Raw genomic sequence first — 20,813 nt, 5'->3', positions numbered from 1 at the left:
GTAGTAATTCAGTAAGTGATGCAAGGGAACTAACAGTATGTGAGTGACTGAGGGTCAGACGCAGCCCTGTTTAATGGCTTTCTCAAGGCTAAACTGAATCCTGTTGTTTGCAGAGCTTGAAACGTCTGCATGTGGACTATAAGTGAGTCCCACACAACTTAGCGGCGGTTCAATGCAATGGCCTGAGAGAATCTTCCCTGGTGGGTGATCTAAACAGCCTCGTCTAAACAGTCCTTATTTCTCCCATTTATTTGCCTGACTTTATGGATTGGGAGAGAAAAAGCCAGTGGCTTTGAAGATTTGGTGAAGACTCACAAAGGGGTATGTGCTCAATATAAACACAACAAGACTTGTGGATGTGTGTGTGTGTGTGTGTGTGTGTGTGTGTGTGTGTGTGTGTGTGTGTGTGTGTGTGTGTGTGTGTGTGTGTGTGGATTTCAGTCCCTGTTTGAAGTATTACTTCATATCAAGGATTAGATGAGGGAGAGGGCATAGACGAGACACAAAGATGGAAAGAAGTGAGAGCTGAGAAGGAAGGTAGCCGATTCAGTGGGAGGACAGAAAAAGGAGAGAATAGAGATTGAGGTTTGCACTGGAGTTTTCTTTTCCCTGCAAAGGAGGCTGTACACATTCTCTAAACATTAGCTGGAAGACAACTCCTGAAATCGTGGGAAGATCACAGGTGCAGCAAAACACTGCTATTTCCAGCATGGCAAAGACAAAAATGCACTATGAATAGGAGATGATCACCATAAATCAGACGTAGCCACCGTGCAGATACAGCTGTTGCAATAGGCATGACGGTGAGGTGAATTTTATTTATGTTTTCTTAGTGTTTCTGAAAATTCATTGCAGCTCTTTGTTTTCCAAAGTTTTCATCAGTTTGAAGTACAGATTCCAGAGGAAAATGTTCTTCTACTGGAAATAAAAGTTTTTTGTTTACTTTGACATTGTTTTGATGTTCAAAAAACCAGCAAATTATACAGAAATTGTCTTGCATATGATGACTTTTCTTTTTCATGTATACCAGAGTAATGAATAAAATCACAGTCTCATTTCCACTCGAGTACAATCGGTAAATAATGTCCGGGCATCCTCACCTCTGGAATATTGACAGTGTATGGCTGCCCGTGGAAGTTTGGGGCGTTATCGTTCACATCTCCGATCTGGATGTTAACTGTGTCTTTGACCACCTGGGGAAAGAAACACCTTGGTTAAATAGTTCCAAAGCCACTGCCACACGTTTCCTGACAAAGAGTCAATGTAAATGTGACACAAAGCCACGATTCAGAGTCAAAGAAAACAGGACAGGTGTGTGACAGATTTCTCGCTGGGGAGAGTAGGTGGAATGTCACTTGTTTCAGCAACTATACTGTGTTGAGTCGGACAGGTGTCATGTGAGGAAGAGAAATAAGGGTAAGTGTAAAAGTGAGAGACTGAAAAAGAGACAGATTGCAAGGCCTCTGTGTGATATGAGGTCAGGCTATATGCAGGATGTCAGCGTGTGAAGAAATGTGTCACAACTATGAACGCAGTGCAAATCGGTCTCTTACCTCTTGATTGTCACTCACGTAGAATTCAACCTGCATCTCTGACTTGGTCTGGTGGAGACAGAGATCCATATCAGCACAAAATTTGCATAGACATGTAAAGCAAAGGAGCAGAGCAGAAAATCAGAGACAGAAAACAAAAAGGAGCTACAGAAGCCACTCTGAGCTCGACGTCCTTTGTGCTTTTCCCCTCACATTGTTTTGCACTTTTCGGGACTCTTTCATCATTTGATAATTTACGCCGCGTATCCTATTTTCAAAATTGTTCTGTGTGTCTTTTCTTGTACCCGGTGCATTTGCTTTGGTAATGTATGAGCGTGTGTGTAGCATTTAGTATGTGTGTGCACGAGTTTGTTTGTTTGTACCTCACGGTCGAGTTGCTGTCGAAGCCAGACCACACCGGTTTCTTTGGTCACAGCGAAATACTTCATGGCCTCTTCTCCTGAAACCCCATAGATGAGGGGTTCGCCTTCAGGATCATCTGCCTTCAGCTGGGCCACCGATGAACCTGTCAGCGAGAGAGTCAAAGGTCAGAAGTCCTGCAAAGTCAAAGTAGGCATCAACAAATTTTTAATGACTGAGCCAATTTAGAAAGCGCTGATTTGTGAGAGCATGCAATTCCTGAATATTCACACAAATGCAGTTGTCCTATCAGAATTTTCAATTTGCATGTTACATGTAAAAGTTAGCCTTGCATTAAAAATTGATCAAAAAATATATATATATATAAATAAATACATCAAAATAAAATGCAAAAGAGTTAACAAGGTACCATGATTGTGACAGAAACTCTGACTTCTCAACATTATATTCAAGGAAACCTACTAAAAAAGAGAGAACCACAACAACTATATGTTGTAAAACTCCAGATGTCCTGGTAGTGTAACGGCTGAAGACGACTTGAAAACACACAAAGGCTCAGCACAAAGAAATGCAGTAGCGTGCAGGAGCAAAGGATTTTTAATTGGAGCTGCAGCAGCTCACGGGCTTCATTCATCATAAACAGTAGAAGCTGGCTAATCAAAACCAGAGGTGGCGTGCTATCATGCAGGTTAATCCGCCACGCTGGACAGATGTATCATGAGGCTGTGTTTAAGAGCGGCACAGAAGACGGTATCAAGACCTCCAAGCTGGTTGGCAAGGCTCATTACCCTCCAGGGTCAAACTGCCTGTGCACAGCATTGTAAATAATATTATATATATTAAAAAAATTAAGAAATATATGAATCCGGGAAGGATTAGAAGCTTTTTCACAAATATCAGAGGCAAGGTTTTCCTCACTAAAGTCCAAAACATACAGTACATAAAATACTTTAAGATACCAGTCACTGTCACTTCACAGATACCTAGTTTGAAATTCCTATTCATTTCTGCCCTGTGCCTCTGATCTGTCCGGTGACAGACTTTGCCCGTGTTTGTTTCCTGCCTCTCAACCTATCATAGCTGGGATGGGCTCCAGCACCCTCCTCACTAGCTGCATAAGTGCTTGGGAAAATGAATGGATGGACTAGAGCGAGAACCCAGCCAAGCCAGTGTATTTCCCTGGTCCCAAGCCCAGATAAATGTGGGTTATGTCAGGAGGGGCATCCGGCAAAAATCTTTGCCAAATCAAACACACGGCTCATCAATGATCGGTCGGGGTCCAGGTTAAGAATGACCGTCCTCAGTGTTGTTGGCCAACAGGGTGCCGGTGGAAACTGTGCTTGTGTTGGCCAAAGACAAAGGCGGAGGATTGTTGTCACGGGTTGGATGACATGGAGGGAGATTAAGGGATCGGCCGAAAGAAGAAGAAGAAGAAGAAGAAGACTATACCAAAACACTGTGGGCTTATCTTTGCCTTGTAACTGCTATTTGTGCTCACACTGTTAATGCAAAAAATGCTGTTTGTAAATTCAAAAATGTGAGAATTTATCCTAAATGTCAAGACAGGATAACCTCACGGAAACACAGAAACTTAATCTGGGGTGTAATTTTCTTTGACTGCCTCTTGACCTCAGGGTGATATATGCTGAGGTAAGCATTTGACTGTTAATTAGGAACAGGTTTGTTTTTTTAAAATGAGTGCATGGACAGAAGAGAAAATAAACAGATCATTCAATAATTGCACAGACACAAACACTTGTCCCCCCTCCCTGGCCAGACAACAGAAGTGAAGCCAAACTAAATCAAATCTGTCACTTGCGCACCACACTGCTTAATACAGTGACCAATTAGGCTTCACAATCACACACCCCTCTCGTTTTATTAATACACCCCATTTTCTTATGAAAGGGTGGCAAAAATGACTAATTAATATAACGATTTATGAACCCCTCTCATTGCAGTCTAATGAGATTTATGCAAATTCAGCTGCTTTCAATATGAGTTATAATTTGGTTGAAGACGATGCAAATTAAGCATTTTACCCCATAGTCATCAATAATAACTGTTTTTTTTCCTCCTCCTTTTGGCCCTCTCGACTGTGAACGAATTGTCTGCTCCACGTGGGTAGACATACACTTGAGTGAAGGATAACAAATGTTCATTTCAGACTATGTATGAGAGACAGTCTTGTGGAAGATTAACTCTTACTGCTGAGAAGAAAGATGAACCGAGACCAACTTACTGAGAATATGAGTTAGATTCTCTGCCCTGATTAGACAAACGAAGGGCTGCTCTAGATGCTAATATATTATATCACCAAATATGTGTGCAGTTATATATTATTGCAATAAATAAATTTTTTACATAGAGATTTAGTGCAGAGACCAATAACACTGCCTGAGAACTTCTTTTCTGGCTCCTGTGGGTCAGTTTTGTTTTATTAACAGATTTTTTTTAACCTTGCCTAAGGTTATAGACATTAACAGAGCAAAATGGGTGTACTTAGATAAAGACAATAGGATCGACATAATTTATTTTGTCCTCAAATATGGAAATTTCTGAGGTATTAGGATATTATACTTTGGTGAAAGACATTCTTAGCATAAATTAAGGTAGAAAAAAGATTTAGACATTTCAATAAACGACAAATTGTAGAAAAGTGGTTAATTGTATCATTTTGTTTTGGTTTTTTTCTTACAGATTTTTGAAACACTGTGTTTTTTCATTTCAAGTTATTTATGCTGTGTTAGTTTAACATTAGGATTCATTTTCAGGATTGTGGGTAAAGAAAAAAGGTGTAAAATACTTTGGGTCATGATTTAGGTTGAAGTATTAACATGTAAGGTGAATGTTATGTTTTGGTTAACGTAAGGCAACTAATGGTTATAGTTTAGGTTGGAGTAAAGAAAATGAATGTAAGTCAGTGCAATGTCCTCTAAAGTCACATATACACAGCTGTGTTTGGGTGTGTGTGTGTGTGTAGCGTAGGTATCCCTCTAATGCTTATCTCTAACACTGTGACACCAAGCCCTTTCGCCTGACAAATGATGCTATTTAGCAGCAAGTGATGCCAGTATTACTGTTATGAATGATACAGTGCACATTAATATTGCCCCCTCCCCATCCCTTCTAGTCTGCAACACTGCATTCATGACAAGAGCAATGGGCGAGAGGAACCATCTCTCTACTTCACCTTTCTCTCTACGATTGTCCTCGGAACCTCTTACTTCCTCACTTTTCTCTCCACTTTTTGGTTGTATTCACGTTTGTAAAGTGACACTAAAGTCACAAAGTCAGAGACATCGTCATTACCAGGACAGCAAGAACTGCCATCATGAACTTGATCAAGATGCTTTGTGTGTAAATATAACTAACAATCAGAGAGAAAAAAGTTAAACAGCATAAAACATTAAAAAAAACCGAAATTAGACTTAAAGATTTGAGTTAACTGATTTGAGTTTTTTTTTTCTGTTGTTGTTTGTTGGTTGTTTTGTTTGTTTTTGTGTTGTGAAATGTTAAAAACAAATAAAGACTTCAATTATAAAAAAACAAACAAAACGAAATTAAATTAAATCTAGCCTCTCATACAGCATCCTACACTGCTGCAACCAGTGAATCACAGCACAGATCCTGAGGGACACCTTGTGCATATCTCTGTGACATCCGCTGCTTCTGGCAGCATAGGAATGAGAATGAGTGGGTCAGAAACACAGCAATGGAAGGTAAGCCCACAAAAACATCTAGGGACTGAACTGAAACAGCTACCGCATCTTGTTAGATTTGCAGATCAAGTATCTGAGACTTTCTTCTTAAGACCCCACAAATTTCAGATTACTCACTCAAGCTGTGATGGTTCCATAAAGATGTTGAATGAATGTTAAATAAAAACACTTTCCACCTGCTTACAGAATCAAAGAGGACGGATACCTAACTGAGAAGCTTAAAGAAAACAATGAGAGCATTTAGGTTTAAATGTCTGGGCTGGAGTGTGAGATGGCCACAATAAGGAAACAGCGAAAAATGAGGGTAGATGTTAGTGGAAGGGAGGAGGAAGAACAATGATGTTTCTTAAAGGGAGTAACAAATACAGTGGGGCAAAAAAGTATTTAGTCAGCCACCGATTGTGCAAGTTCCCCCACTTAAAATGATGACAGAGGTCAGTAATTTGCACCAGAGGTACACTTCAACTGTGAGAGACAGAATGTGAAAAAAAATCCATGAATCCACATGGTAGGATTTGTAAAGAATTTATTCGTAAATTAGGGTGGAAAATAAGTATTTGGTCACCTCAAACAAGGAAAATCTCTGGCTCTCACAGACCTGTAACGTCTTCTGTAAGAAGCTTTTCTGTCCCCCACTCGTTACCTGTATGAATGGCACCTGTTTGAACTCATCATCTGTATAAAAGACACCTGTCCACAGCCTCAAACAGTCAGACTCCAAACTCCGCCATGGCCAAGACCAAAGAGCTTTCGAAGGACACCAGGAAAAGTATTGTAGACCTGCACCAGACTGGGAAGAGTGAATCTACAATAGGCAAGCAGCTTGGTGTGAAAAAAATCAACTGTGGGAGTAATCATCAGAAAATGGAAGACATACAAGACCACTGATAATCTCCCTCGATCTGGGGCTCCACGCAAGATCTCATCCCGTGGGGTCAAAATGATGATGAGAACGGTGAGCAAAGATCCCAGAACCACACGGGGGGACCTGGTGAATGACCTGCAGAGAGCTGGGACCAAAGTAACAAAGGTCACCATCAGTAACACACTACAACGGCAGGGAATCAAATCCCGCAGTGCCAGACGTGTTCCGCTGCTGAAGCCAGTGCATGTCCAGGCCCGTCTGAAGTTTGCCAGAGAGCACATGGATGATACAGCAGAGGATTGGGAGAATGTCATGTGGTCAGATGAAACCAAAGTAGAACTTTTTGGTATAAACTCAACTCGTCGTGTTTGGAGGAAGAAGAATACTGAGTTGCATCCCAAGAACACCATACCTACTGTGAAGCATGGGGGTGGAAACATCATGCTATGGGGCTGTTTTTCTGCCAAGGGGACAGGACGACTGATCCGTGTTAAGGACAGAATGAATGGGGCCATGTATCGTGAGATTTTGAGCCAAAACCTCCTTCTATCAGTGAGAACTTTGAAGATGAAACGAGGCTGGGTCTTCCAACATGACAATGATCCAAAACACACCGCCCGGGCAACAAAGGAGTGGCTCCGTAAGAAGCATTTGAAAGTCCTGGAGTGGCCTAGCCAGTCTCCAGACCTCAACCCCATAGAAAATCTGTGGCGGGAGTTGAAAGTCCGTGTTGCTCGGCGACAGCCCCAAAACATCACTGCTCTCGAGAAGATCTGCATGGAGGAATGGGCCAAAATACCAGCTACTGTGTGTGCAAACCTGGTAAAGACCTATAGTAAACGTTTGACCTCTGTTATTGCCAACAAAGGTTATGTTACAAAGTATTGAGTTGTATTTTTGTTATTGACCAAATACTTATTTTCCACCCTGATTTACGAATAAATTCTTTACAAATCCTACCATGTGGATTCATGGATTTTTTTTTCACATTCTGTCTCTCACAGTTGAAGTGTACCTCTGGTGCAAATTACTGACCTCTGTCATCATTTTAAGTGGGGGAACTTGCACAATCGGTGGCTGACTAAATACTTTTTTGCCCCACTGTACACCCCATTACTGCAAGCACTTTTCCAAAAGCATGAGTTCGTAAAGACAAACCATTTTTGCTTCACTATGTCAGGACTGAAATTCACACTACCACTATAGGCATAATCCTGAAACTGAGGAAGAAGAGGAGGAGGAAAAAAGCAAGGAAGACTTGCTAACCTATAGAGAGCAACACCTGGATGTTTTACTGAGCCCAACCTTTTAGAAAAGGCATGGGGGCCCGTGGGGGGAGCTAAATCAGCCGCTGGAGGACATCAATCCCTGCTGGATCAATAAGAGTCGTGCGCGTTAGACGGGGACTAGCCTCGGCCCTGCCCTGGGGCCTCAGGCTTGGGAAAGGAAAGGGGCTGTAGGCCAAAGCCCTGTTTATTATGTTGGTGACATCTCTAGACCTCTCGTTCATCTGAGTTCTGATTCACTGGGACAGGCACTGTCAGCACTGCAATTTCAGGCATGCAGTGAATTATAGCTTTAAATTTTATGGAGCACAGAGGCTTAATGGATATATGGGCAATGTTCAGCTGTCTACCAGCAGGGGCAAACAAAAAAAAAGAAGAAAAAAAAGAAAGAATGGATGAAGCCACCTCGAACTATATGAGATTGACTGACTGTGCAGGATGGTGCTGGAGAGAATCTTGATCTTTACCTGCTCTGTATAAATACTTGATGGGTTGTCTTGAGGCAGGGCCAGTAAGACTGAAGTCATGCAATCACTTGGCTGATGAGTCAGTATGATGCCACTCATGTTACTGCACTGTCTATCCGCTGACAAAGAGAGCCTTCAAACACATCAGCAATGCCAAGCTGAAGCCGCGCTGCCTCACATCAATCACTGCCATCAAAAATTCACACAGGAAAACACTGTCATAAGTTAACTGGCAGCATGAGCTAATTTCATACAGCGCACTTCTACTTTAAAGTGAAGCATTTGCCACTTTATAGATTACCACGTGAAGAAAATTTGAAAACAGATTGTGGTGAGAAGCAAAAATAAATTTCACATCTGTCAAACAGAACAGTTGTGATTATGAGAGTGTGACTCCAAGCTACAGTGCCGTACACTTTTCAGCATCACAGATAGCAAGCGCAGAGCTAAAGCACAAAAGCAAACGAGAGCATGTGCAAATTATATGCCATTGCAGCACAATGCAAGGACGCAAACACTCATATCATAAAAAGCGAGAGCGATAGAGTAACCTGAATGAAGCAACAGGGTAATATCCGATAATGTTGTTCCATAAAGCTGTGCTATAAACTTACACACATACAGAAGGAAATTCTACTGAATATACTCGGCTGCAATAGCTATCAGCAGTCTCTGTTTGTGGTATATCTGACAGTGTGGTAACAGAGCATGCACACCCCAATGCACCAGTCCCTGTTCATGTATATGGAATATGTGCTATGGTGAATCTTGTTAATCTGACCTATTACTGACTTTGTCTTAGCTGAGGTAAATACTTTACTGTGACACTGAATTTTAGAAAAATCTCAGTCTGTCATGGACATGATACTGAAGAGGTAAGTGTGAGAGACAAAATCAAGATGAAAAGAGTTTGGATTTTAAAGAAATCAGGTATGCAAAACCTGACTTCTGCATATTCTGGTCATTTATATTTTATGTTTTATAGAAGATCCGTTTTGGTGCTGAGATGTGGACAAAGAATTTCTGGCCAGTGTCAGTATGTGAGCTGAAATCACAGAATACCTCACATGCATGTGGAATATTTCTATATTCACCATATATAAAAATATATAAAAAATACGGAAATAAGGACAGAATATGTCCCCAAATCAGATATTGAGACTCAACAATAATAATTTTATCAATTTTTTTAGACCACTTCCCAATGTAAGGTTCATGATACAGTCATGTTTTTAATGGTTAATCCACCTGTGTGTGCAATCTCTTGAATCAAAATGATAATTTTTGTTGGTATGCATACATTTTGACATTTACCGTTTTACAAAAACTAGTAGTTGATTAAATCAACAAATTACGGTTATTTACCTGCATTTCCGGACAGAAAAAAGTTTAAATAAACAACAATATATAAGTTTTAAACACATTTTGGAGTAATTTCTAAAATATTTGCATTTTCTAGTCTTGTTGTGCACTGTAGAGATGATATGTTTAATACTTTCATGTGTTTGTAGCTGTCTTTCTTATGAATTCATTATATATATCTGGAGCATCAGACAGCAGCAGGATCCATATGAGCATTTCTGAAACAAGGGAGGTATTAATTTGTTAGTTACAATAAATGATCAATGATATGGGGAAAGAATTGATCTGGATGTAATAAAATAACTTTTTGCTCTTTTCCACACCTCACACAGGTGAGGTGCAATGTGAGATCCTCACAACACATCCTGAGTGAGTGAAGAGACAGAAATGGACTCTCAAGCATCAAGCACAATGCACTTCTCAGTTAAAACCCTCGGCAGTCATAGCAACGTACAAACTTAACTCCATCAGTCAATTTGGCTCATGTGAAACACTTTGAGACTAATTTATGAGTCAGATTCCATCAAGGGATTTAAGCAGTTTCAGACTCATGCTTTTAAGAGACCTCTTGGGGGCATATGCAATGAGTTACACCCTTGCCACCAGTCAAAAACACAGCAAATGAATCTTTCTTCTATTCCTTTAGAAATAAGATGGAAATGAGTTAAAATCAACTCATTGCTGCTTTCTATGCCCACGGTGTTGTGCGCTTTGTTAACGTCTACAGATACAGGTTGCCTCGGGGAAGCCAGTTGGACGTAGAAGTAAACTAAACAGATCTACCTGGAATGACAATAGTGTGGTGGCCAGAAAATAAGTGCTTGGACCTCCATTTCCATATAAAGAGAGAAGTACGTGTTTGGGAGGCATCTTTAATAGCTGAAAAAAGGATGCATGCTGTTAGTTTATATCCCCGTAGGATGAAAATAAATACGGAGACTGACAGTAAAACCTTTTCCCCCACGGTGGTCAGTTAAATAGCTAACAATAAAAAGATGGGAAAAAAGAGAAAATGGCTCACCAATAATGTTTCCAAGTCTTTATGTCTCAAATAAACAAATGCAACCCATTTGTAAATTGAAAACTGCAGAGGACTACAATGTTCCTGTTGGGTAGTGGACACAAATCACAGCTAGAACCCTTTAAAGGATGTTATATCTGTCTGCTGCTGCAAAACAAAGTAGATTTACCACACAAAAATCTTCCCAAAAGTTCCTCTGAAACAAAACATTTGCCGTATTCCATTTCATCTTCCTCTCATTCACCTTTTCTTCAGCTTCCTTTCTCCTGTATGCACGTGTACTTATGTTTAAGTGTTCACACACGTGTTGGTGACATCAATAACTGCGATGTGGAATCGAGCCAAAGACAAATTGTACCTTGAGTCTGGCTTTAAGTGACTCCTGTGTTTCAACAACATACACCATAAGAGTCCTTGAGAGGCTGTGTATTAATCCGACAGATTTATGACTAAATCTGTCACGGATGAGCGGACACCCTCTGCCTTTTCTTTAGCCACTCCTGAGAGAAATACACGCCTCCTAAAGCACACACTCAACATCTGTGCGTATAACTTTTGTGTACAGCCTGAACATACTCAGTAACACAAGATAAACATATTTATAAGCTATGAAAATGTAGAAGTACTCATATTGATATACATTTCCTGTGGAACCTCTGTTTAAGTGATTAATGAAATGTCTGAGAAAAGCACAAAGAAACATGCAGTTTGACTGTGAATGTAGCATATGTAGTGTACAGATTCATGGCTGTCTTCTATAGAAAGGAGGCAATCGCTATTAGAGAGCTTAAAAAGGAGGCGAAGTGTACTGGAAACAAATGGTTTGGGTACCTGTTCACAGCTTAAAATAAAAATTCTTCCTCATTATGCTGTAACCTTGCCAAAACAGAACAAAGTCAAAGTGATCTGTTTGTTTCCTGTTGAGATTCCAGAAGAAGAGGCATCAAGGTTTTTGTGTATTTTAAGGTGCACAATGATGAATGTCATAGGGAACTGCAACTCTGTGTTATGTGACGGCTGTGTGCAGGCAGGAAAAGGACCCAAGGTGCAGACTCCAGAGACAAACGTAAACTGAAACAGCTTTAATACTGAACTCAAACAGAACAAAAGTAAGAATCCAAATAACTTATACAGGCAGCCAAAACACACAGCAAAATAAACGGTAGATCACAACACAGACACAGAGAAACACAGGGCTTAAATACACAGAGGGAGCAATCAGGGAATGGGTAACAGGAGGGAAACACAGCTGGGGCAAATCAGGCCTAACGAGACAAGGGGAAGCGAAACCAGATACATTAACCTCAGACAAGGACCTTCAGAATAAAACAGGAAACATGACACAGACTGAACTAAAGACACAGACTCACACGCACTGCAACAGAGGAAACAAAGACGTGGGACCAGGGCAGACACAGACACTGACTGGACACGGGGATATAGCAACTAAGGATACACAGAGACGCGAACTAGACAAGGGGATACAGCTGACAGGGGAGACAGAGCAACTAGAGAAGACAGAGACATAAACCATAAGACAGAACTCAAAGAAACCAAAGACTAGAAATAATAAATAATATAATAAACTCAAAAACCCTGTGTCAACGACCCAGGCATCCTAACACTCTGATTATTTTAAGTATATTTTAAAGACAAAAAGAAATAATTCACATAAAAGAATACCATTAGAAACTCCAGCAAATAATTTTTGAAGCTGACTTCCGTCCAGACACGAATCATTGGTTGCCTTGCGTATGATAAGAGCGATCGCACGGCGATCTGAGGAAGAGGCATTTGATTGGATGTCCGGCTCAGGATTGGCTTTCTAATACACCCAAATGTTGAAGTGATGAAAACACTGACTGACAAGGCTGTGACTAACCAATCACGCTGAGAAACTTGGAGGACAGTGAAGGACATTAGTGGACAGTCATCCCACGCATTGGTGAAGGGGGACAGACCTGTCACTGCAAATTCACACGCAGCTCCATTCGGTCTCCGATCACACAGTAAAGCTCTTTGCTCTTGCTATTTTCTGTTCCATCCCATCACAGTCTTGCTGTTCCCCCACTCTCTCTCTCTCTCGCTTTCGTTTTTTGTCATCCTCTCGTCACGCTCCGTCCTGCTTGTGGAGGCCAGACAGAGGGACACAGGCAGCGCTGATAGGAGTGGACAGGTGGCTGTGTGCTGCTAAGGCTTCTGGAGTGACGGCTCAGCCAGCCTGGCCTGTCGTTGTCACAAAAGCAAATGCCTGCCCAAAACACACACATCCAACCCAAACCGCACCACTCCTGCCAATATGCCAAAATGTCCATCAACAACGGCACTTTGTGAAGAATGCCCAGTTTTTTCATTTTCTTTCTTTCTTCATGTCTTGCTCTTTTCATCTGTTTTTTCTTGCTAAGCTCAATTTTCAAGCCAGTTCTTATTCTGTTGTTTACCTCTCGTTTCTCTCCCTACATGCCCTCCTCTCCCACACTGGCCCTCTGCTGACCCCTCCAGGACTGACTATTACCTCAGAGTAAGCTAAATCATGGTCGGGTAATGGAACATGCCACTTTCACCGTGAAGCCACACACACATAAACACATCCACACTAAAACAAAAGCTTCTCCCTTTTGACCTTTTCTCTCCCGTTTACATGTTTATCATTTGTCCCCTGTATTGCTGAAATATAAGGTTGATGTTGTTTCTGTCAGCCCTGCGAATGTGGATGGAGATGTTGGGGGTAAGGCAGGAGCTAGGGTCAAGAATGAGGCTCTGGCAAGTGAGAGGTGAGCTAAAGTTCTTGTTGTCACTAATATGGAACCCTTCTGAAATAAAAAAAAAAATGTCCTGCTTATTCTTTTAAAAAAAAAAAAACAAAGAATAAAAAGAAAAAAGAACAACAAAAACTGAGACAAAATGCAGAAGTGTGTGAAAAAACTGAGTGATGATCCAGTAGAAAGACGGCCTCATGTTTGACTTTAGAACACTGTGGTGTACAAAAGAGGATGCCCAGGTCCTTTTGGCTGTGAAACAATCCCAAATCATCATCCCTCCACCACTATGCTTACTGTGACGTATTTGTCTTGATATGCTGTCTTTGGCCATGATGCACAGCACCACATTTGGAGAAAACCAAACATCTTATCTGTCCAAAGGACATTGTTCTAGAAGTTTTGTGGTTTGTTTAGATGCAAGCTTGCAACCCGTGCTGCAATGCTCAGAGAGGATTTCTTTCTCCAGGCAACCCTTCCAAACAGGCCATACTTGTCCAGTCTTTTTCTCATTGTACTGTCAACAGCTTTAACATTTAACATGAGGCAACATTCAGCTGAGGCCTGTAGAGTCTGTAGCTCAAACTCTACAGGCCTTTTTGCAATTTCTATGTATATATTGCAAGGAACTGCATGGAGACATGTTGTAGACTAAGATGAGTTGCACTGAAGTGCATTCTAGTTCCTGGAAAGCTTACAAAATGCCCATGCTTTAAATATTTATTAAATAACTACCAAGCTATCTGAGCACCTCAGGTCAGTAAAGTAATTATTACTGGTAATACTAAAGCTGCCAATCAATAAATACTTGTCATCCTCTGTTATGTGGCATGATGTTCAAGAGAGGTTCCAAGTACAAGACACAGTCTGGAGAGGTAATGAGGAAATGTCTTTACTGGCAAAGCACAAAAATGAGAGAAACAGTCCAAAAGGTACGAGCAAAAAATACAGAACCTAAAGGAACAGGATTCATGAGGAACACTGCATGTACAAAGACAAGACTATATACATTTACAAAAGAGTGATTACACAGTAAAACAGGGCTACATGTAAAGACAGTAAAACACACCTGTTATTTTATAAAACTCTTCTCAAGTTTTATAAAAAGCAGCTTAATGGAGACTTGTCTGTGGAAATAAATGTTTGTTTTTTTTGTTAACACTGAAAATACCGAAAATGGTGTTGAAGTATCCACTTCAGTGTCTATCTAAGTGTCCCGCCTTGTCTAAGGAACAGTTCCAGCTGAAATGCTTCAGACAGCAATGGTAACCTTTCTGTTTTTATCAGCAAGTTCTCAAGTCGCAGATATCTCTTAACAGCAAAGGAACAACACAACTTTCTCAAAGCAAAATTGGAAATCTTGGAAGTAGCATTGATGCTGACCGTCCATGCTGCTAACTGTCGACTTCACAAGTTGCCACCGACATGTATGGATTGGATGGGTTGTTACCGACACCTGGAGAAATGTCAATAGCACCCTGAGAAATATATTTAGTTTGGAAAATGGTGATGTTTTCAATACTTATTTTGTAATTTTTAACTATATATTAAATATATTATATATTTTCAACAATGTGTCTCACTTTTTCTATGTGACAAAGAAATGCTGAAAAATTGCATTTCTGCAGTAGATGATGAAAAATCAAATGAACGTTAGTGCAGCAAGAATGGCCATGTTAGTAAAGAGAAAGCTGTAAAATTTATGAAAATACAGCTAAAAGTCCAAATTTTATGCATTTCTTCATGTTTTCCAAAGCTGTCCAGTAGGCCAGATTGAGTACCGTATTTCCCGGACTACAAAGCGCACCTGAATATTAGCCGCACAAGCTAAAATCAGGGGAAAATCCTGTTTTGTACATACATTAGCCGCACCTGACTAAAAGCCGCAGGTGTTTCAATGTTGACTTATCATATGTAAGAGAATATGCACAAAGGGAATTGTCAGGAAAGAGATGGCTGTTTGGAGACACACCCCTTTTATTAATATTTTGAAAAACAAGTTATGGGTACATATTTGCACATGTAGTACATAACAGTAGCCTACAGCACACCAGAAAAATAGATTCGGACTACCTTTTAGGCTCAGGTGCAGTGACACGGCTTTAACAAGAAGAAAAGTCAGTCATTCACCATCTTTCTCTTCTTCCTGCGCACTAAAACCACCAAAGTCCTCTCCTCCAGTGTCGGATACAAACAGGCTCAGGATGGCTTCGTCATCCACTCTCCGCTTCTCTCCTTCGTTGTCACTTTCAAAACCAAAGAAATCCTCGTTGTCAGTGTCAGAGTCGAACACCCTCTGAAGGGCCGTGGCGGTGTCCTCCTCTCCATCATGCAGCAGTCCAGCCCTTCGAAATCCGTTGGTGATCGTGGATGCTTTCACACTTTTCCACGCTGTCAGAATCCACCGGTGGAGTTGAGCATAACTTGCTTTTCGCAAGTTTATCGCCGCTCATCATCCACGCCTCCCGCTGAACGCGTACCGCTACTTTGAAGTTTGTTTTTCGCGCTACTTCGTACGGCACTACGTTGCCTGGCGGACGGACATGTGACTAACATACCACTCTTGAACCCCGATCCTTCCGCCAGGCAACGTAGTGCCGTACAACAGCGGAACAAACAAAACAAATCGTCTTACGATATCACAAAAATCATGGACAATCCATAGAAAAGCTGCACCTGACTAAAAGCCGCAGGGTTCAAAGCTTGTGCAAAAAGTAGCGGCTTATAGCCCGACAATTACGGTAATTGCCAAGCCAATTCGTGCCCCCGGGCCTTATGTTTGACACCCCTGGATCACGTTATTATAGCATCACATTACTCCTATTTTATTGTTGGAAACTTAACATAACTTAGCGGCAGCAGCCAAGCTCGGGAATCTCTCTGGGACTTCGGCCTCACCAGACAGGTGTACCGTAACAGTTGCAAAACGACACTCTGGTCTGGATGCCGCCCGAGCATGTCTGATCCTGGTCAGCTCCAGCTCAGTTAGGTTTAGCTGACTAACTGGCCAAGTCAACGCCAGCTGGACTTTGTCTGGCTGGGCAGAGGTACAACCACAGCTCTATCTTCAGCTTCTCTTTCTCTCTTGCTCTCTCTCCCTCTCCCACTGTCTCTCTCTCATGTCCATCTGCTGTGAAGCCCTCTTGCTCTCATTGCCTCCTTTGCCAGTATCTATTCCAATTTCTCCATGTGTGTATCACTTTCACATCCATGTTTTCCTTCACCCCCTTATTGCTTCAGCCTGCCTCTTCCCTTCCATTAATCCTTCATTCTCTCTTTTTCATTTTTTTCCTTCAATATTCCTCCAGCACTTTCCTCCCATGATATTTCCCCCCCAATTTTTCTTTTCATTTCTTCTTCTTTTCCCTCCACATCACATTTCCTATCTGAACTCCCACTGTTTTCTGTGTGAGACAGGTAACAGCTGGAATTACAAAGGTAGAGAGAAGGGAGGAGATGCACATAGAAAATAAAGGGGACGAGATGGTCACTGTCTGAAAAGCTTGGCTGAAAATATATTAAGCTGACCAGTACAGGACTGCAATGCAGACATGCCAGAGCCTTAAGTGTGTGTGCGTGCATGTATGTGAGTGTCTGTGTATTAGAAAGAAAAGGAGAGAGCATGAGTGTGTTGAAGAGGATGCCCTGTGTGTGTGTGTGTGTGTGTGTGTGTGTGTGTAAATGCATATGTCCAGACTGTTTGTTACGCTGCAGCTGAATTTGCCACCATCACAGTTTTTTTCCCTCCATCCCATAACACGCCGCAGTTGTTTTATGGATTATAAATGAGCTCATTATCTGTAGTGCTCATTAGCTTTAGGTCCTAATTAGCCAAAATTAATATTGATTCCTGACAAAGACATTGGCACTGGCAAATTGGCAATTGACCTCTTTGGTCAATCTGGGGAAAGGGACACAGTGATGAGGGGGGGCATAACCCCCCCCCCAAAAAAAAAAAACAGGACAGATCTGGACAATGACAGCTGCTCTGGTTTATCGGTTTGCGACGCCGCCCCCCTCCGCCGTGTCGTCCTCAAACTCGCGAACAACAACAAACTCATGAACAAAACAGCGTCTCCTTCAGCAAGACGCACTGTCATCACTATCACCCGAGAACTGTGACAGGTGTGGGTTAAAAGTGAGCACAAACAACCTCGTATTTTGTATGGTAAGTGTGCGAGTTTGTGCTGGCGTGAATGCAGGTACCTTACAATACACAATGACTGACAGCGGAAAAGCTCAGAATCTGTAATAAAAATAAATAAACAGCAGCAGAGAACAAAAAAAACACCAACCAACCAAAAATGGGGGCTAAAAAGAAAGGCAGAGAAGACAAGCTTGCCTAATTCCTTAAAAAAGTGATCCGCACTTCTAAGTAGGCCTTGTGTCACACATCATCTCGGCTGTGAGATAAAAGGGACGAGTTCTATTATACTGCAGTCACTCCAGCTCACCACTGCACCAACGTGAAAAACCACATAAACATTACAGGATACAGATACAAACACACTCACATGCCCTCTTGGCCTTTTACGGAGCTTACAGCAAACACGCACATATTTAAAAGAGCTACCGCTAAAGTCACAATGTATGAACGTGTTCTGAAAAGGCTGTAGTGGTTTTGCATGTGAATGTAAGTATACTGAGAACATAATCAGACCAAAATTATTAAAATAGAATAAATCAAAGGAAGCACATTCGAGCCAGGGACTGGTCCACAAAATGAGGGACAGAGTGCAGGCACCCCACATGTCAGTTAATTCCATCTGGCACCAACACAATGGCCTTTATGAGAACAAATGTCAGCTTTCAAGACAAGGACGAGATAACCTTTCTTCATAGAATGCACACCAGCCTCTGACGACCCAACGGTGATATTACACACTGCAAGCCGCAGGATATAGGCTGATCTAGCATGTCATCCAAACAATAATTTGAAGGTTTAGCAAATATCTTGCTCCAGAAGCAATCGCATTTTTGTGATATGTAAAGCAAACAAAAACGTAGTATTGTTACTATCGCAACTTTGATGCTGCTGATGGCAAAAATGAGGTGTTGCAAAAAAAATGTGCACTAAACTCAAGTCCTTGCCTCAGCTGGAACTCACTTTCTTCTATCATGCTCGGGTAATTTTCAGAAAATTATCCCAACCTCGTTAAGCGATTTTTGAAAATCATCTCTTGTGGTATTTGAGACCTTCTGAGTTTCAAAGACCATTAAGAGTTTTCCATGACATTTAATTTCTCTTTTTTTGAACTTACATCTTCTTTATAATTAAAAAGAAGGCCTTTTTCCGTATGCATAAAAGAACCCCGAGCCTATCTGTATCAGCATTTGAGTCACGACACTAACCGCCATATGCATGTCCATCTTCAAAGGAGCAAAGAGAGACAGCAACAGATACATTCTCACAAACACACACATGGAAAGAAATGCGCACATATATGCATACCTCCTCCTCAGCTTTCCTGCACTGGAGCAGAGAGAGGTGGTCGCTGATGTGAAACATCAATTTCCAGGTTAGCTGCTCTGCGTGGCTCAGGCAGGTATCAGCCGTGACCCACCTGGGCCAGATAAGCAGCTGCGAGAAGCTGATCCGCCATCCAGCAATGCACCCCTCACTACAGGAGAATGGGGTAACATGTGCACACATACAACTAACACATACACATGCTCAAATGCATAAGTAAACAAAACAGTAAAACCTGAACAAATAAGTACGTTTGAGGAGAAAGAATGAAAAAAAAGAAGCTAAATATAAAACTACATAAATGCATAAGTACTGATCAGGTGGAAGGCAATTCCTCTGGATACCACTGCGATTAAACTGGGTTTAAATCCGAGGCATTTCATTTGCACACACACACAAACGGATCAACAGACTGAACTTTTTACCAAAGCTGATATATTCAGGTATTGATTGATGATTTTGATGTTCCCCCATCTCACACTCTAAACTAAGTAGCTCACAAGTAAGTGTCTTGTCCAGTGACACAGATTAGTTTGTCTAAATTCTTGTGCTGTATATTCTTCAAACTCTAGAGACCCGCATACAGATGAATTTCATTCAAACCTAAATTTCATTTGGGGTCTAAATATGATTATCACGGTGTGAGAGCCCAGCTTCGATTAGTCAGCTAATCTAACAACTGCCACCGTCGCGGTGAGGCCTGTCAGCTGGGCGCTGGGCGCACTGGCAGCGCTGCTCAACCTGGTGTCGCAGCACATTCCCACAGACAATTTCAATTAACTTTTACAACCCTGAGAAAGATCTCACAAACAGCCTACAGTTATTCACACTTCCGCCGCCTTTGTATTTTTCTCAACGTTCTTACACTGTCTGGTCATAAGACAAAAAAACTGTCACGGTTCTGGGTCAGTTTGACCCAGTATTTTGAATTATGCTTTTGGTGTGTTTTGCATTTTGGATTCTTTTCTTATTATGATGATAATGATGATTATGACTCTATGTTTCGGTTATTCTTGTTTAGGGATTAGTTCGTAGGTTTTTGTGTTCTCATGTTTATTGCAGGTTTAGTTCAGTGTCTAGTCTATCTCTCTGTGTCGTGTCTGCGTGTTTGTTTAGTGGTGTCTTGTTTCCTGTTTTACTCTGAAGGCTCATGTTCCCGTCTTATGTCAGTGTTTCTAGCTTTGTTCCTTCTGTCTTATCAGGTCTTATTCCTCCCAGCTGTGTTCCCCTTCTGTCTCTAATTTCTTGATGACTGCCTCAGTGTATTTAAGCCCAGTGTGTCTTTGTGTCAGTGTCAGATCGTCTGTTATCCTCACCTCGTATTTTCCCTTATTGTGACACTGTGTTCATAGCCTGCTTAGTTACTCTGTGTTTATAGTTTTTTCCATAGTTCCTTCACAGAGTGCCTTAGCCTTCTTAGTTTTCCCAGTTTCAGTGTCCCCTAGTGTTTTTGTTATGCCTGCAGCCACAATAAAGGCTTGCCTTATTTTGGAAACCTAGTTCTGTCTCCACCGTGTCTGCTCTTGGGTCTACCTCATTCCTCACACCGGCGCACCCCGCCGTGACAGTAACCCTGTATGGAGCGGGGCACACCACAGAAGCAGTATGTGTTAAAGGAGATAGGGAGATAAAGAGAGATCACTACACTCTGAAATGTCTAAGAGTCCAACTCTGAGGAATTACAGCTAAACAAACCTTAAAAAGGTTGCTGACCTGTGAAGATGATTCAGAGCATGACAATAAACACTTTTATATCACCTCCACAAAGACCTGTTTCAAGGTGAGCCTCAAATGACCAGGAATACCTACAAAATTATAAACAGTCAACAGTAATCAGGCAGTGAAATTAAATGAAAAATTACAGTTGAGCTTGCCGAGTCGTTCCCGTTATTCAAGTCAAAAGTGACATATCAGAGCCAATCAAACGTGCCCTTTCTTGATATGATGG

The 20,813-nt window shown here is 41.4% G+C and overlaps 1 protein-coding gene across 1 annotated transcript in view; it reads right to left on the bottom strand.

Annotated features, from left to right (window-relative positions):
- The window catches only part of cdh23 (cadherin-related 23), a 197,629-nt gene that overhangs the window by 148,865 nt on the left and 27,951 nt on the right, over nucleotides 1-20,813 (bottom strand). Inside the window, exons 4-6 of the mRNA XM_085428695.1 lie at nucleotides 1,916-2,058; nucleotides 1,554-1,601; nucleotides 1,101-1,193 (exon numbers count right to left, since the gene is read on the bottom strand). Coding sequence (XP_085284821.1) covers nucleotides 1,101-1,193; nucleotides 1,554-1,601; nucleotides 1,916-2,058 — 284 coding nt within the window. The remainder of the gene's footprint in view (nucleotides 1-1,100; nucleotides 1,194-1,553; nucleotides 1,602-1,915; nucleotides 2,059-20,813) is intronic.

This window comes from Rhamphochromis longiceps, linkage group LG13, assembly GCF_057381845.1.
Source record: "Rhamphochromis longiceps isolate RC_006_pf linkage group LG13, R_longiceps_female_GT1.1, whole genome shotgun sequence".
Taxonomy (NCBI): domain Eukaryota; kingdom Metazoa; phylum Chordata; class Actinopteri; order Cichliformes; family Cichlidae; genus Rhamphochromis; species Rhamphochromis longiceps.
Note: the sequence above shows the minus strand (reverse complement) of the source record. Positions and strands in the feature narration are given on the sequence as shown.